At 34.7% G+C, this 12,634-nt stretch overlaps 1 protein-coding gene across 1 annotated transcript in view; it reads right to left on the bottom strand.

Moving 5' to 3' along the window:
• Positions 1 to 6,625: 6,625 nt before the first annotated feature.
• The window catches only part of ETNK1 (ethanolamine kinase 1), a 67,614-nt gene continuing 61,605 nt past the window's right edge, over positions 6,626 to 12,634 (bottom strand). Inside the window, exon 8 of the mRNA XM_030321930.1 lies at positions 6,626 to 12,371. Coding sequence (XP_030177790.1) covers positions 12,299 to 12,371 — 73 coding nt within the window. The 3' untranslated portion in view covers positions 6,626 to 12,298. The remainder of the gene's footprint in view (positions 12,372 to 12,634) is intronic.

Raw genomic sequence — 12,634 nt, 5'->3', positions numbered from 1 at the left:
AGAACATCCTACTAAAGAATGAATGGACTAACCAAGAAGTTTAAGAGGAAATTAAAAAGTACCTGGAAGCCAATGAAAATGGTAACACCACAGCCCAAACCCTCTGGGATGCAGCAAAGGCAGGCATAAGAGGGAAGTATATAGCAATCCAGGCCTTCCTAAAGAAGGAAGAAAGGTCTCAGATACATAACCTAACTTTACACCTTCAAGAGCTGGAAAAAGAACAGCAAATAAAAACCAAAACCAGCAAAAGACAGGAAATAATAAAGATTAGAACAGAAATCAATGCTATCGAAACAAACAAAAAAGGTAGAACAGATCAATGAACCAGAAGCTGGTTCTTTAAAAGAATTAAGGAAATTGATAAACCCCTAGCCAGTTTTTATCAAAAAAATAAAATCAAGAATGAAACAGGAGAGATCACAACCATCACAGCAGAAATAAAAACAACACGAGAGTATTACCAACAATTATATGCCAATAAAATGGGCAGTCTGGAAGAAGTGCACAACTTCCTAGAAACATATAAACTATCAAAACTGAAACAGGAAAAAAGAGAAAATTTGAACAGAACCATAACCAGTAAAGAAATTGAATTAGTAATCAAAAATCTCCCCAAAAAACAAGAGTCCAGGGCCAGATGGCTTTCCAGGGAAATTCTACCAAACATTTAAGGAAGAGTTAACACCCCTTCTCTTGAAGCTGTTCCAAAAAAATACAAATGGAAGGGAAACTTCCAAACTCTTTCTATGAAGTCAGCATTACCTTGATTCCAAAACCAGACAAAGACCCCACTAAAAAGGAGAACTGTAGACCAATTTCCCTGATGAACATGGGTGCAAAATTCCTCAACAAGATATTAGACAACCGGATCCAACAATACATTCTTCACCACGATCAAGCAGGATTTATACCGGGGATGCAGGGTTGGTTCAATATCTGCAAAATAATTGATGTGATTCATCACATCAATAAAAGAAAGGACAAGAACTACATGATCTTCCTAATAGACACAGAGAAAGCGTTTGACAAAATACAGCATCCTTTCTTGATAAAAACCCTCAAGAAAGTGAGGATAGAAGGATCATACCTCAAGATCATAAAAGCCATATATGAAAGACCGAACGCTAATATCATCCTTAATGGGGAAAAACTGAGAGCTTCCCCCCTGAGGTCAGGAACAAGACAGGGATGTCCACTCTCGCCACTGTTATTCAACACAGTATTGGAAATCTTAGCCTCTGCAATCAGACAACACAAAGACATAAGAGGCATCAAAATCAGCCAGGAGGTAAAATGTTCGCTCACTCTTTGCAGATGACATGATACTCTATATGGAAAACCCAAAAGATTCCACAAAAAAACTGCTGCTAGAACTGATCCATGAATTCAGCAAAGTTGCAGGATATAAAATCAATGCACAGAAATCGGTTGCATTCCTATACACCAATAATGAAGCAACAGAAAGAGAAATCAAGGAATCGATCCCATTTACAATTGCACCAAAACCCATAAAATACCTAGGAGAAACATAACCAGAGAGGTAAAAAATCTATACACTGAAAACTACAGAAAGCTGATGAAAGCCCTTGAAGAAGACACAAAAAAACTGAAAAACATTCCATGCTCCTGGATAGGACGAACAAATATTGTTAAAATGTCGATACTACCCAAAGCAATCTACATATTCAATGCAATCCCTACCAAATAACACCAGCATTCTTCACAGAACTAGAACAAACAATCCTAAAATTTGTATGGAACCAGAAAATACTCCGAAAAGCCAAAGTAATCTTGAAAAAGAAAACCAAAGCAGGAAGCATCACAATCCCAGACTTTAAGCTCTGCTACAAAGCTATAGTCATCAAGACAGTATGGTACCGGCACAAAAACAGGCACTCAGATCAATGGAACAGAATAAAGAACCCAGAAATGGACCCACAAATGTATGGCCAACTAATCTTTGACAAAGCAGGAAAGAATATCCAATGGAAAAAAGACAGTCTCTTCAGCAAGTGGTGCTGGGAAAACTGGACAGAGACATGCAGAAGAATGAACCTGGACCACTTTCTTACACCATACAGAAAAATAAACTCAAAATGGATGAAAGACCTCAATATAAGACAGGAAGCCATCAAAATCCTCAAGGAGAAAGCTGGCAAAAACCTCTTTAACCTTGGCCACAGCAACTTCTTACTCAACACGTCTCTGGAGGCAAGGGAAATAAAAGCAAAAATGAACTACTGGGACCTCATCAAAATAAAAAGCTTCTGCACAGTGAAGGAAACAATCAGCAAAACTAAAGGCAACCGACGGAATGGGAGAAGGTACTTGCAAATGGAAAATCAGATTAAGTGTTAGTATCCAAAATCTATAAAGAACTTATCAAACTCAACACCCAAAAAAACAAATAATCCAGTGAAGAAATGGCAGAAAACATGAATAGACACTCCTCCAAAGAAGACGTCCAGATGGCTAACAGACACATGAAAAAATGCTTAACATCATTCATCATCAGGGAAATAAAAATTAATACCACCTCACACCTGTCAGAATGGCTAACATTAACAACTCAGGCAACAACAGATACTGGCGAGGATGCAGAGAAAGAGGATCTCTTTTGCACTACTGTTGGGAATGCAAACTGGTGCAGCCACTCTGTTAAACAGTATAGAGGTTCCTCAAAAAATTAAAAATGGTATTTATCCAAGGGATACAGGTATGCTGTTTCGAAGGGACACATGCATCCCAGTTTATAGCAGCCCTACCTACAATAGCCAAAGTATGGTAAGAGCGCAAATGTCCATTGATGGATAAATGGATAAAGAAGATGTGGTGTGTGTGTGTGTGTGTGTGTGTGTGTGTGTGTGTGTGTATATATGAAATGGAGTATAACTCAGCAATCAAAAAGAATGAAATCTTGCCTTTTGCAACTACGTGGATGGAACTAGAGGGCATTATGCTAAGTAAAATTAGTCAGAGAAAGACAAATATCATATGACCTCACTCATATGAGGACCTAAGATAAAAAACAGATGAACATAAGGGAAGGGAAGCAAAAATATATAAACACAGGGAGGGGACAAAACATAAGAGACTCTTAAATATAGAGAACAAACAGAGGATTACTGGAGGGGTTGTGGGAGCGGGGGATGGGCTAAACAGGTAAGGGGCATTAAGGAATCTACTCCTGAAATCATTTTTGCACTATATGCTAATTTGGATGTAAATTTAAAAAAATAAATTTAAAGTCATAAGAACAGATGGATAAGGAAATACAGATGTGTTATTTTAGAAATATATACATATATGACATATATATATATATATATATATATATACACATGTATCCATATAAAATTTCCTGATTCTGTCAACTGAAAGAATATAGAAGCAGTAACACTCTCCAGTAACAATGAGCACACCTGGCACCCAGAGCTTAGTTTCTAAATCTCATTCTCTATTAAAAAAAAAAAAAAAAAAAAAAAAAAAAAAAGTCAGGGCTCCTTGAGGGAATTACTGAATTGAGGGCTGGGGCAGGGAAAGTCCAAGCCTCACCTGGAAAGCCTTATGTTGCCAGAACAGAAGTGCTCAAGGAGTAATAGGAGCATACTGAAAGGATGTAGCAACCAACTTAACGGAGCTCTCAATCACCAAGTGAACAAACTGAACAACAAAATGATTGTAATGGATTACAGCCTATAGAATTAAAGATCCTTCTGTTGAGATATAGTTAAATAAATAAGTAAACTTAAGGAAACTATAGCTCTCCCTTAGAGTAAAATTCCAATTTTAGAATTAAAATTGAAAGAGAGAAAGAAGGAAAGAGAAAGAGAAAATCAACATTAGGCAAACATCACAATAACTGCTGCAGGCGAAAACTGCTAATGGATGCTAAAATAGCACAAAAATCACAGTTTCAAAGTATTTCCTCCCACTAGATACTTAGTAATTGTAAGTAGAAAATGGGGAGAAACTTGGCAGCCACAACTTTAATGAAATGACCAAGGTTAAACTCACTAGTAATACATATATCAACATTTTATACATCGTGTAATACAATGAAAAGGGCACATTAATTCTATGGTATTCCTAACAAAAATACCTATATTATCACAGTAAGGAAAAGGGAGAAACAAATATAAAATAGGAGAGGCAAGGGAAAACTGTGAAGGTAAATTAAAAATTGGAAGTGTCAGGGGCACCTGGATGGCTCAGTTGGTTAAGAGTCCGACTTCGGCTCAGGACATGATCTCGTGGTTTCTGAGTTTGAGCCCCACATTGGGCTCTGGGCTGACAGTGAGGAGTCTGTTTGGGATTCTCTCTGCCCCTCCCCAACTTGCACTCTCTCTCTCTCTCTCTCTCTCAAAATAAATAAAACCTTTGACAAAAATTGGAAGTGTCAGTATGCACTCACAATTTCTAAAATATATATTTACGTGTGTGTGTGTGTGTGTGTTTCCTTGCTCTGCCAGCTAAAAAAGGCCAAGAATGTCATAACCTAGAATTAATGAGCATACCTAATTCTCAGATTTAAGTTTCTAAGTACCATTCTCCCTAAAAAACAACAAAAATGGCTGATTCCAAGACTCTCAAAGGTTCCAAAATTAGTCTAGAACATCTTATTTTACTATAAAGGAAGTGTTCAAAAAAATGTTTTGGTACACCAAAATAAGCCAGAACTAATTGGGCTCCCCTAAGCAAAATCTCATTTTAACATCAATGTAAGAAAGTACAGTAACAGATTATAATCCACTAAGAAAAAAAAAAACAAAAAAACACCTAAGGGGGTGCCTGGGTGACTCAGTCGGTTCATGATCTCACAGTTCGTGAGTTCAAGACCCACACTGGGCTCTGTGCTGACAGCTCAGAATCTGGAGCCTTCTTTGGATTCTGTGTCTCCCTTTCTATTTGCCCCTCTCCTGTTCATGCTCTGTCTCTCTCAAAAAATGAATAAACGTTAAAAAATTTTTTTTAAAAAATAGCAACCTAAGAGTCTGTACTTAAAATACAGTCACATGAATGCTAGATGATACACACACACTTATACACACGGATGATTCCTTGCAATAAAATGCTGATACATGTGTACCACATAGCAAAACTGAAAATGACTATTTTGCAGTCATGATAATAAAGATTGGTTTAGACAATTATCAAGTGTTATGGAAATGAGATGTTTGACAAGCAAAATACTTACATAATCTTTTTAGTGTTTCTCTCCATAGATTACTTTATTTCCCCACAAGGGGAATAATAAATACTACACAGTGAAGATACAGAACATTCAAAATCAACATCAACATCAACAATGAGTTCCTCAGATGATCAAAATCAACATCAACAATGAGTTGATGTGATACTTTAATAAGGATACATCACTTTTGTAGTATTTTGGCTGGTGATAACCTCATTCTAATCATTAGAAAAACCCAAAAGATAACCCATTAGATAAACCCAAATTGGAAAACATTTTAGAAGACACACACTGACACACAGCTATTTTTGCTATAGAGAACTGATCTTCATGATTATCTGATGGTAGAGATATCTTTGTATCTCCACTATCACATTACCTGATAATTAAAGCTTAATAAACAATGGTTGAATGGATGGATATTCACTGCCTCTACTGTAAGATGCTAAGTTGCAGACAGTTTATCTGTTTCCAGCCCTCATCAGAGTGAAGATACAAATCACAGTGGTTAGAATAATTAAATTTTAAACTAAGTAAATAGAATCTGTTCATTGAGTTACATAATATCCCACACTCTCATCTCAACCAAATTTCCGAAAGCAAACTTTTTTCAAAACTTTTTAGGGGCGCCTGGGTGGCTCCAGGCTCAGTTAAGCATACATCTTCAGCTCAGGTCATGATCTTGCGGTCCATGGGTTCGAGCCCCAGGTCAGGCTCTGTACTGACAGCTCAGAGCCTAGAGCCTGCTTTGGAATCTGTGTTTCCCTCTCTCTGTGCCCCTCCCCTCCGCGTGTTCTGACTCTCTCAAAAATAAACAAACATTAAAAAAACATTAAAAAAAACTTTTTAACACTGGGGCGCCTAGGTGGCTCAGTCAGTTAAGCATCTGACTTCAGCTCAGGTCATGATCTGGTGGTTTGAGAGTTCGAGCCCTAGGTCAGTCTCTGTGGTGATAGCTCAGAGCATAGAGCCTGCTTCAGATTCTGTGTCTTCCTCTCTCTCTGCCCCTACCCAGCAGTCTCCCTCTCTGAAAAATAAACATTAAAAAAAACTTTTTTAAAGAACCTTTTTTTTTTTTAATTTTTTTTTTCAACGTTTATTTATTTTTGGGACAGAGAGAGACAGAGCATGAACGGGGGAGGGGCAGAGAGAGAGGGAGACACAGAATCGGAAACAGGCTCCAGGCTCTGAGCCATCAGCCCAGAGCCTGACGCGGGGCTCGAACTCACAGACCTGGCTGAAGTCGGACGCTTAACCGACTGCGCCACCCAGGCGCCCCTTAAAGAACCTTTTTAATACTATAAACCAGAGAATTAGAAATTTAAAGAATCACTTCAAATATATAGTTATACAATAACTTTGAAAAGACTTGTTTTCTGACTCCCCAAAAAAGAAAATCCACCAAAATAAGTTGAAAGAACAACAAGATTTATGGTACACTGCAGTTAGAACCCAACTTTATTGTTACAACCAATTTTTATTTACAGAATATAAATCTCTTCAAAAAGATACATTCCTTCATTTAATCAATGGTAAAAGGCCTTATTAAGCAGAAATAAAGCCTAAACATCACTTATATTCAAACAGAAATACAAACACCTTCATTAAAAGTTTATGAACATACAGCAAAAATGTATTTTTTACGTAAGCAGTTACATGAATGAGGCTGTTTTTTTATTGTCTTCACTGGCAACCCCATTTTTATCCACAGAATAAATTTTACGCTTAAATTAACAGTAGTAAAAATGTAAAAATTAAATTTTAAACATGAAAATATGCAACCAAAAACAGGAAGTATCTCCATTATCAAACAAATTGACAAGTTCTCAGACACTCAGATACTTTCTGAGGCATATCAAAACACCTACATCAAAATTTGCATTCATCTGAGAGGTATCAATACATTTTCAGTGCTGAGACTATTTGTAGCACTTACAGTATATACAAAGCAGCATTATACTACTATGGTTCACATTTGATAAACACAAATTTAAGGTTTATGCCACAACTGCCCAATTCAACATACAGCTAACGCAGTGACAATTACTCATTTTGTTTTTTCTTCTGAAACTCAATAAGGAAATTATCACTTAAGAACATGGAATAATGCCATGTCTTATTTCTTATGATAGCAGTATATTTTAAAATTCAAATACTTCATATCATGGAAACTTCACCCAGCTGTAAAAAGGTTCCTAAATACAGTACAGTTTAACTTTCCTCTTAGCAGATTCTACCGAGTTACTTTAGTACACATAACTAACAGGAAACTTCTTCAGATTATTGGACAATAAGATCTCAGTGTGTCACTACCTAAAAAGTAGCAGCACACCACAACCATGGCAAGTAAATATTCTTGCCTCCTCCACTGTGTTTCTGGGGTTTTCTCCAGGTCATGAACGCTGGTTTACATGGAGATCAATGGGTCTCAACCTATCTCTGAACATTCCTTTATTAAGAGTTTTGAAATTTAATGAAAACAATTCAAATCAGCAGCGTTTTCTTACCCTTCACTAACTAGTTCAAATACAATATGTAATGTTTTCAATTTTTATAAACATCTTGTGTTTTGTTACAATAATTAATGGTATTTATACCATTAATGGGTAAGATGTAAACAAAAATATGCCTATATTTAGGGATTAGGAGTACTTTACAGAGCAATTTTTCATATCCAGAAAAGCTGAACGATTCATAATGAACAAAGATTTTATTTTAACCTGCTATCTGATATTATCTATAGCATAGTAAGTGCATTAAGTACAGGAGAAAAAAAAAAAAAAAAGCAGATCTTAGGACAGAAACCTAAGAAGTTGAATTTGGGATGACTGAAACACAAAAGGGAATTTTTCTATAAACACTGTCATTTTTATCCATTCAAATAATTGAATCCTCTGTCCATTTCAAATTATCCAAAAATGAAAGTTGTTAATGTAAAAATTGGAAATATCTAATTCATTATGTAAGATACCTTATTAATTTTGGTTTTCAAGTATTCAAGTAATGCAAACCCAAGCATTTTGTTTTACAAGAACACATTTACAGACTAAGCTTCAAAGATAGGGGAAAAAATCATTTAAAATAACTGATATGCTTTTCTGTCCAAAGACCTCTAACCCAAGACATAACACTATAATCACACACGTGATATATATAACTGGGAAAAAAAGGTGGTTCAATAACTAATGTCTTTAAAAAAAAAAAAAAAAAAAAAGGAAAAGAAGAAGCAAAACAGATTACCTTAATATGTTAGTTTCCAATCAAAGGACATTCTAAAATCAAATGAACTAAGGAAGCAAAACCAGAGCATATCAATTCTGAAATAAGGAAAAGGCTGTTTTACCACATACTTATAACTCATTTCCTTTGTGCATATTACTCACATTTGCTTTTTGAGGAAATTAGTGCAAATTGCTCCCAATAACAGAACTCTCGTCCTAGCATAAAGCACTGGTAACTCTGTCTATATCAACTGAATGACTGATTAATATTAGAAGTTTAAGTCTGTATCACTTTGGAATGCATATAAAATGCTTATTAAAAGCAATTTGAAGCAGAATATCAAACTGATAGTATTTTCATATGTACTATGAAGGAATTTAAAAATGGTACAGAAAGCTTTGTGTAATATAAAAAAGAAAAACCTATATATTTAAAGTGGAACTTTTTAACTTTTCACTGAGAGTGCTTGGGGGAACTTTTTTCCTTTAACTTCCTTTATGAAGTTGAAGTAAATACTTTCAGTCCAGCAAAAATGAAAATAGCACTATGTCATTAAAAGATTACTCATTACTTAGGTCTTTTCTGTCTTTTACAATCCCGTAATGAACAACTTTATACTTATAGAAGCCAACTGAGATATGTTTAAGTTGAGCTAAGAGCTATTATTTATCAAGATCTCATACATACGGGATTTAGATTCACACAGATACATAAAATGTCAAGGTTTGTTTGGGGGTTTTTGGTAGAAAAAAGCTAACAACCTTGAAAACAGGAAAGGGTAATACTTCAGTCTGCAATCATCACATTATATTTTTAATTTGCTTTAGCTTAGAATCATGACTCAAAGAAAGGAGCGTGTATTAATTTACTGCTTATAGCAATCTAACCTCACAAAAACTAATGGCCAGCTGAAGAATGAAGAAAAGTCGTATTAGGCACTGAGAGGCTAAATAAATAAGTAATGACATTGACAAAACCTGATAAACCCTATTTCCAGTTCCTCTTGCTATCCCACTGTGCAGCCAGAACTTTTGGCTATTTTGAGTCTAAAACCAAAGAGCTGAATCATTTCCTTACCCCCCCTCCCCTAAAAAAAAATAAAACTACAAAAGGGAAGAGAATGCAAAACAATACACAATCTCATATGCAAGATACAATTCACACTAATTTACAAATGTTTATTTACACTGTTTTATATACATTCCAGGCAGACCTAGTTGAGTTTTTGTGCTCATGTTGATCTCAAACGACCATGTGAACAGTATGATTTACTACCACATCTCTTTGATTTCTGGAAAATCAAGTGGTAGCATGGGGTCAGGAGGGAAAAAAAATCAAATATTACTGGTCAGGTAAGATCATACAAGTATGTAAGGAACAAAAGGAAAAAATGTGGAATTTTGCTTGTTAAAGCATCCAGGCCACTATGGTCTATTGACTAACAATGAGTACACATGAATGCCACTTCTCTAACAACCATTTTCATATTTACAAAATGAACTTACTACCAGCTGAGTTATTAGGTAAGGCATTCAAGTTCCTTAGCTTAACATAAAAAGGCAACAGACATCTCAGCAAGCCACAGGACAAATTTTAGAGGAAGTTTTTCCTTTAGGTTCCCTTAAATGGTCAATAAAAAGGGAAGCAATTTTGAACGCTATTATTAGGCTGCAGCATGATACCAAAAACCTGGGAAGGTTTTGGAGCATCACAAAGGAAGTGGGAGCATCACAACTCCCAAAAATTAGCCATAGAGTGGGGAAAATATCTTAAATATCTTATTTTGTTTCCAACTCCCACTGCATACTCCTAGGGCTAAAGTGAGAGCCTTTATTCCCCTTTACATTCACTTCTAATATGAATCTCTCAAAGAGTACCACAGCTAGCAGCTATGCACAGTCTACCAGAAAAGGCTCAGTGAATCCCTATTCAAAATAGTTTGAAGAATATGGAATAAAGTAGAAAACTGATCTTGTCTTCTCTCATACACACAGTTCTCACTTTAAGAAGTCAGAAAGCAAAAAATCAAGGGTATTACATATTATTCATTGTCCTAAGAAAATGTTCCAACCACAAATAAAAATTCCACCAAAAACAATTTTTCAAGTTCACTCTAACATTATGTAAAAAGCTACTGTTTAATTGGTTCCATTCATTTAGTCAATTAGGTAAAATTCTATTGATCCTTTACTAATACGGTTTAAAAAAACAGAAGTGAACATTTATAACACTGGGGAGGTAGAAAACAAATCTTAGTCTAACACTGTTACAGACACAAGCAGATTTTAAGATTCTATTTATGTAACTAGAATTTACCATTTAAAATGGCCTTAAGTGTTTCTACTTACTTTATTAGCTTTAAACATCTTGAGATAATCCAAGTATTTTAAAGCACTTATCTGAGAATATAAGTCATTTGGAATAATACATCAAACTCCCCAGAAGATTTCTTAGAGGATATATTTGTAGTTGCATATTCTGAATATGCAGATTCATTAAGCCAACTTTGTACATGGGCACTTATGTGACCAAAGTGCAAAGCTTGTCAGACTAATTTTCTAAGTTAACCATGACTGCTCATCCCCACACAGGGGCAGTCTTCAAAACTTGAAGCCTACTTATCGCAAAGATCTAACTTCCTTCCATATAATAATTACCACCCTCTCATTCCCAAACAAAATTAAAAAAATACACAAACAAAATCAAGAGAAACTAAAACAAGATGCCCTCCTACCACAAGTATATCTGCTTAATTCACATTTGTTATATCAGATTCTAAGTGTAGTAGATCAAAGTCCTAAATGTTCCTTATTTCTTTCTCTTAACTGCTTCAATTTAGTTCTCTGAACCTGCATATATCATGTAATCATGTCATTCTAAAGACATGGAGCAACACTAAAACATGAAATGAAATTGTAAGGAATGAATATGCAAAGGTAAAAAAGAATATCTAAATGATATTTTCTTGTTCCCAAGTATGATAACCACTCTATCTTTGTTTCAAAAATTAGCATTTGTTCTACTAGCTAAACAGACAAAAAACACAGAATATTTCATTAAGTAAAACAAAATTTTTGGTAAAAAACAGTATGATACAACCAAGTTTTAAAAATAAACTAGCAACTTAAATGACCATATTTAGTATGTGAAAACATTACTTAATGCAGATTTTGGTAATACAAAATCATATCTATTCCAGGATTATATGGTTAATATTTATACTGCCAGACTATGTAAGGAAAGGAGAATTTAAAGATAGATTCCACCCCCCCCCAAAAAACACTATCCAATATTCAATTCAAAAAGATGTACCACTAAGCATAGACAGTAAATGCAGTTTACCCTCATACACAGAAATTTTTCTATGAACACCCTAAGTTATCTATACCAGTATCTGGCATTTCAAGACTGAATGATTCATATTTCTTACAGTGTATCGAGATAAAAAAGTTACACTGAACACTTAGAATGTTTACTAAAATTAATATTAAAGTAAAACTTAAAAAAAAAGTTTCTCTGGAACATTTTCATTGCTTACACTCAACCAACAGATGAAAGCAGTCACAGAATTATGTTAAGTTTATAATAAATAATTCACATAAACAGAGATTAAATTATCAAAGAAAGGATTAAACTGACATCTTTATACCTTTTTGCAGATTTAACAAACTTCTAATCCACCACACACTGATAGCAGTAGGTGTACTTCTTGACATCATTCAGTCTATTTAAAAAATAGATTGGTTTAGAGGCATAATTTGTAAAGCAAGATAACCAAATTAAACAACAGAATTTTAACAAATATTGGCTTTTCAAAATTTCTTAAGAAAAGATTTCACAAGCATTGTTCAGCTACTTGAGAATAATCAAATCTCTTCTTTACTCAGGCACTTTTAATGCGGTAACTTCAGGCTTCATTTTAAAGTATTGGTTAAAACGAACAATTGCATACCTAGTGAGAAATGAATAACAACAATTAATCAAAGGTGAAAATCTTAATCCTTCCTTCATTTTCCATTCACCTTTCTAAGCTGATTTTTTTTTTAAGTTCTAAGATTTTCAAAGGACATATTTTTGGTTTACTGCACCACCTACTGGACACTTTTCTAATAGAGTATTTAACAGATTGGTATACCAGATTTCCTTGCAAACCATTAAATGTATGAAACCTTTAGAAGATTTGACTGAAAATAATAATAACTACAGTGTACCCCA

Source organism: Lynx canadensis, chromosome B4, assembly GCF_007474595.2.
Source record: "Lynx canadensis isolate LIC74 chromosome B4, mLynCan4.pri.v2, whole genome shotgun sequence".
NCBI lineage: Eukaryota > Metazoa > Chordata > Mammalia > Carnivora > Felidae > Lynx > Lynx canadensis.
Note: the sequence above shows the minus strand (reverse complement) of the source record. Positions and strands in the feature narration are given on the sequence as shown.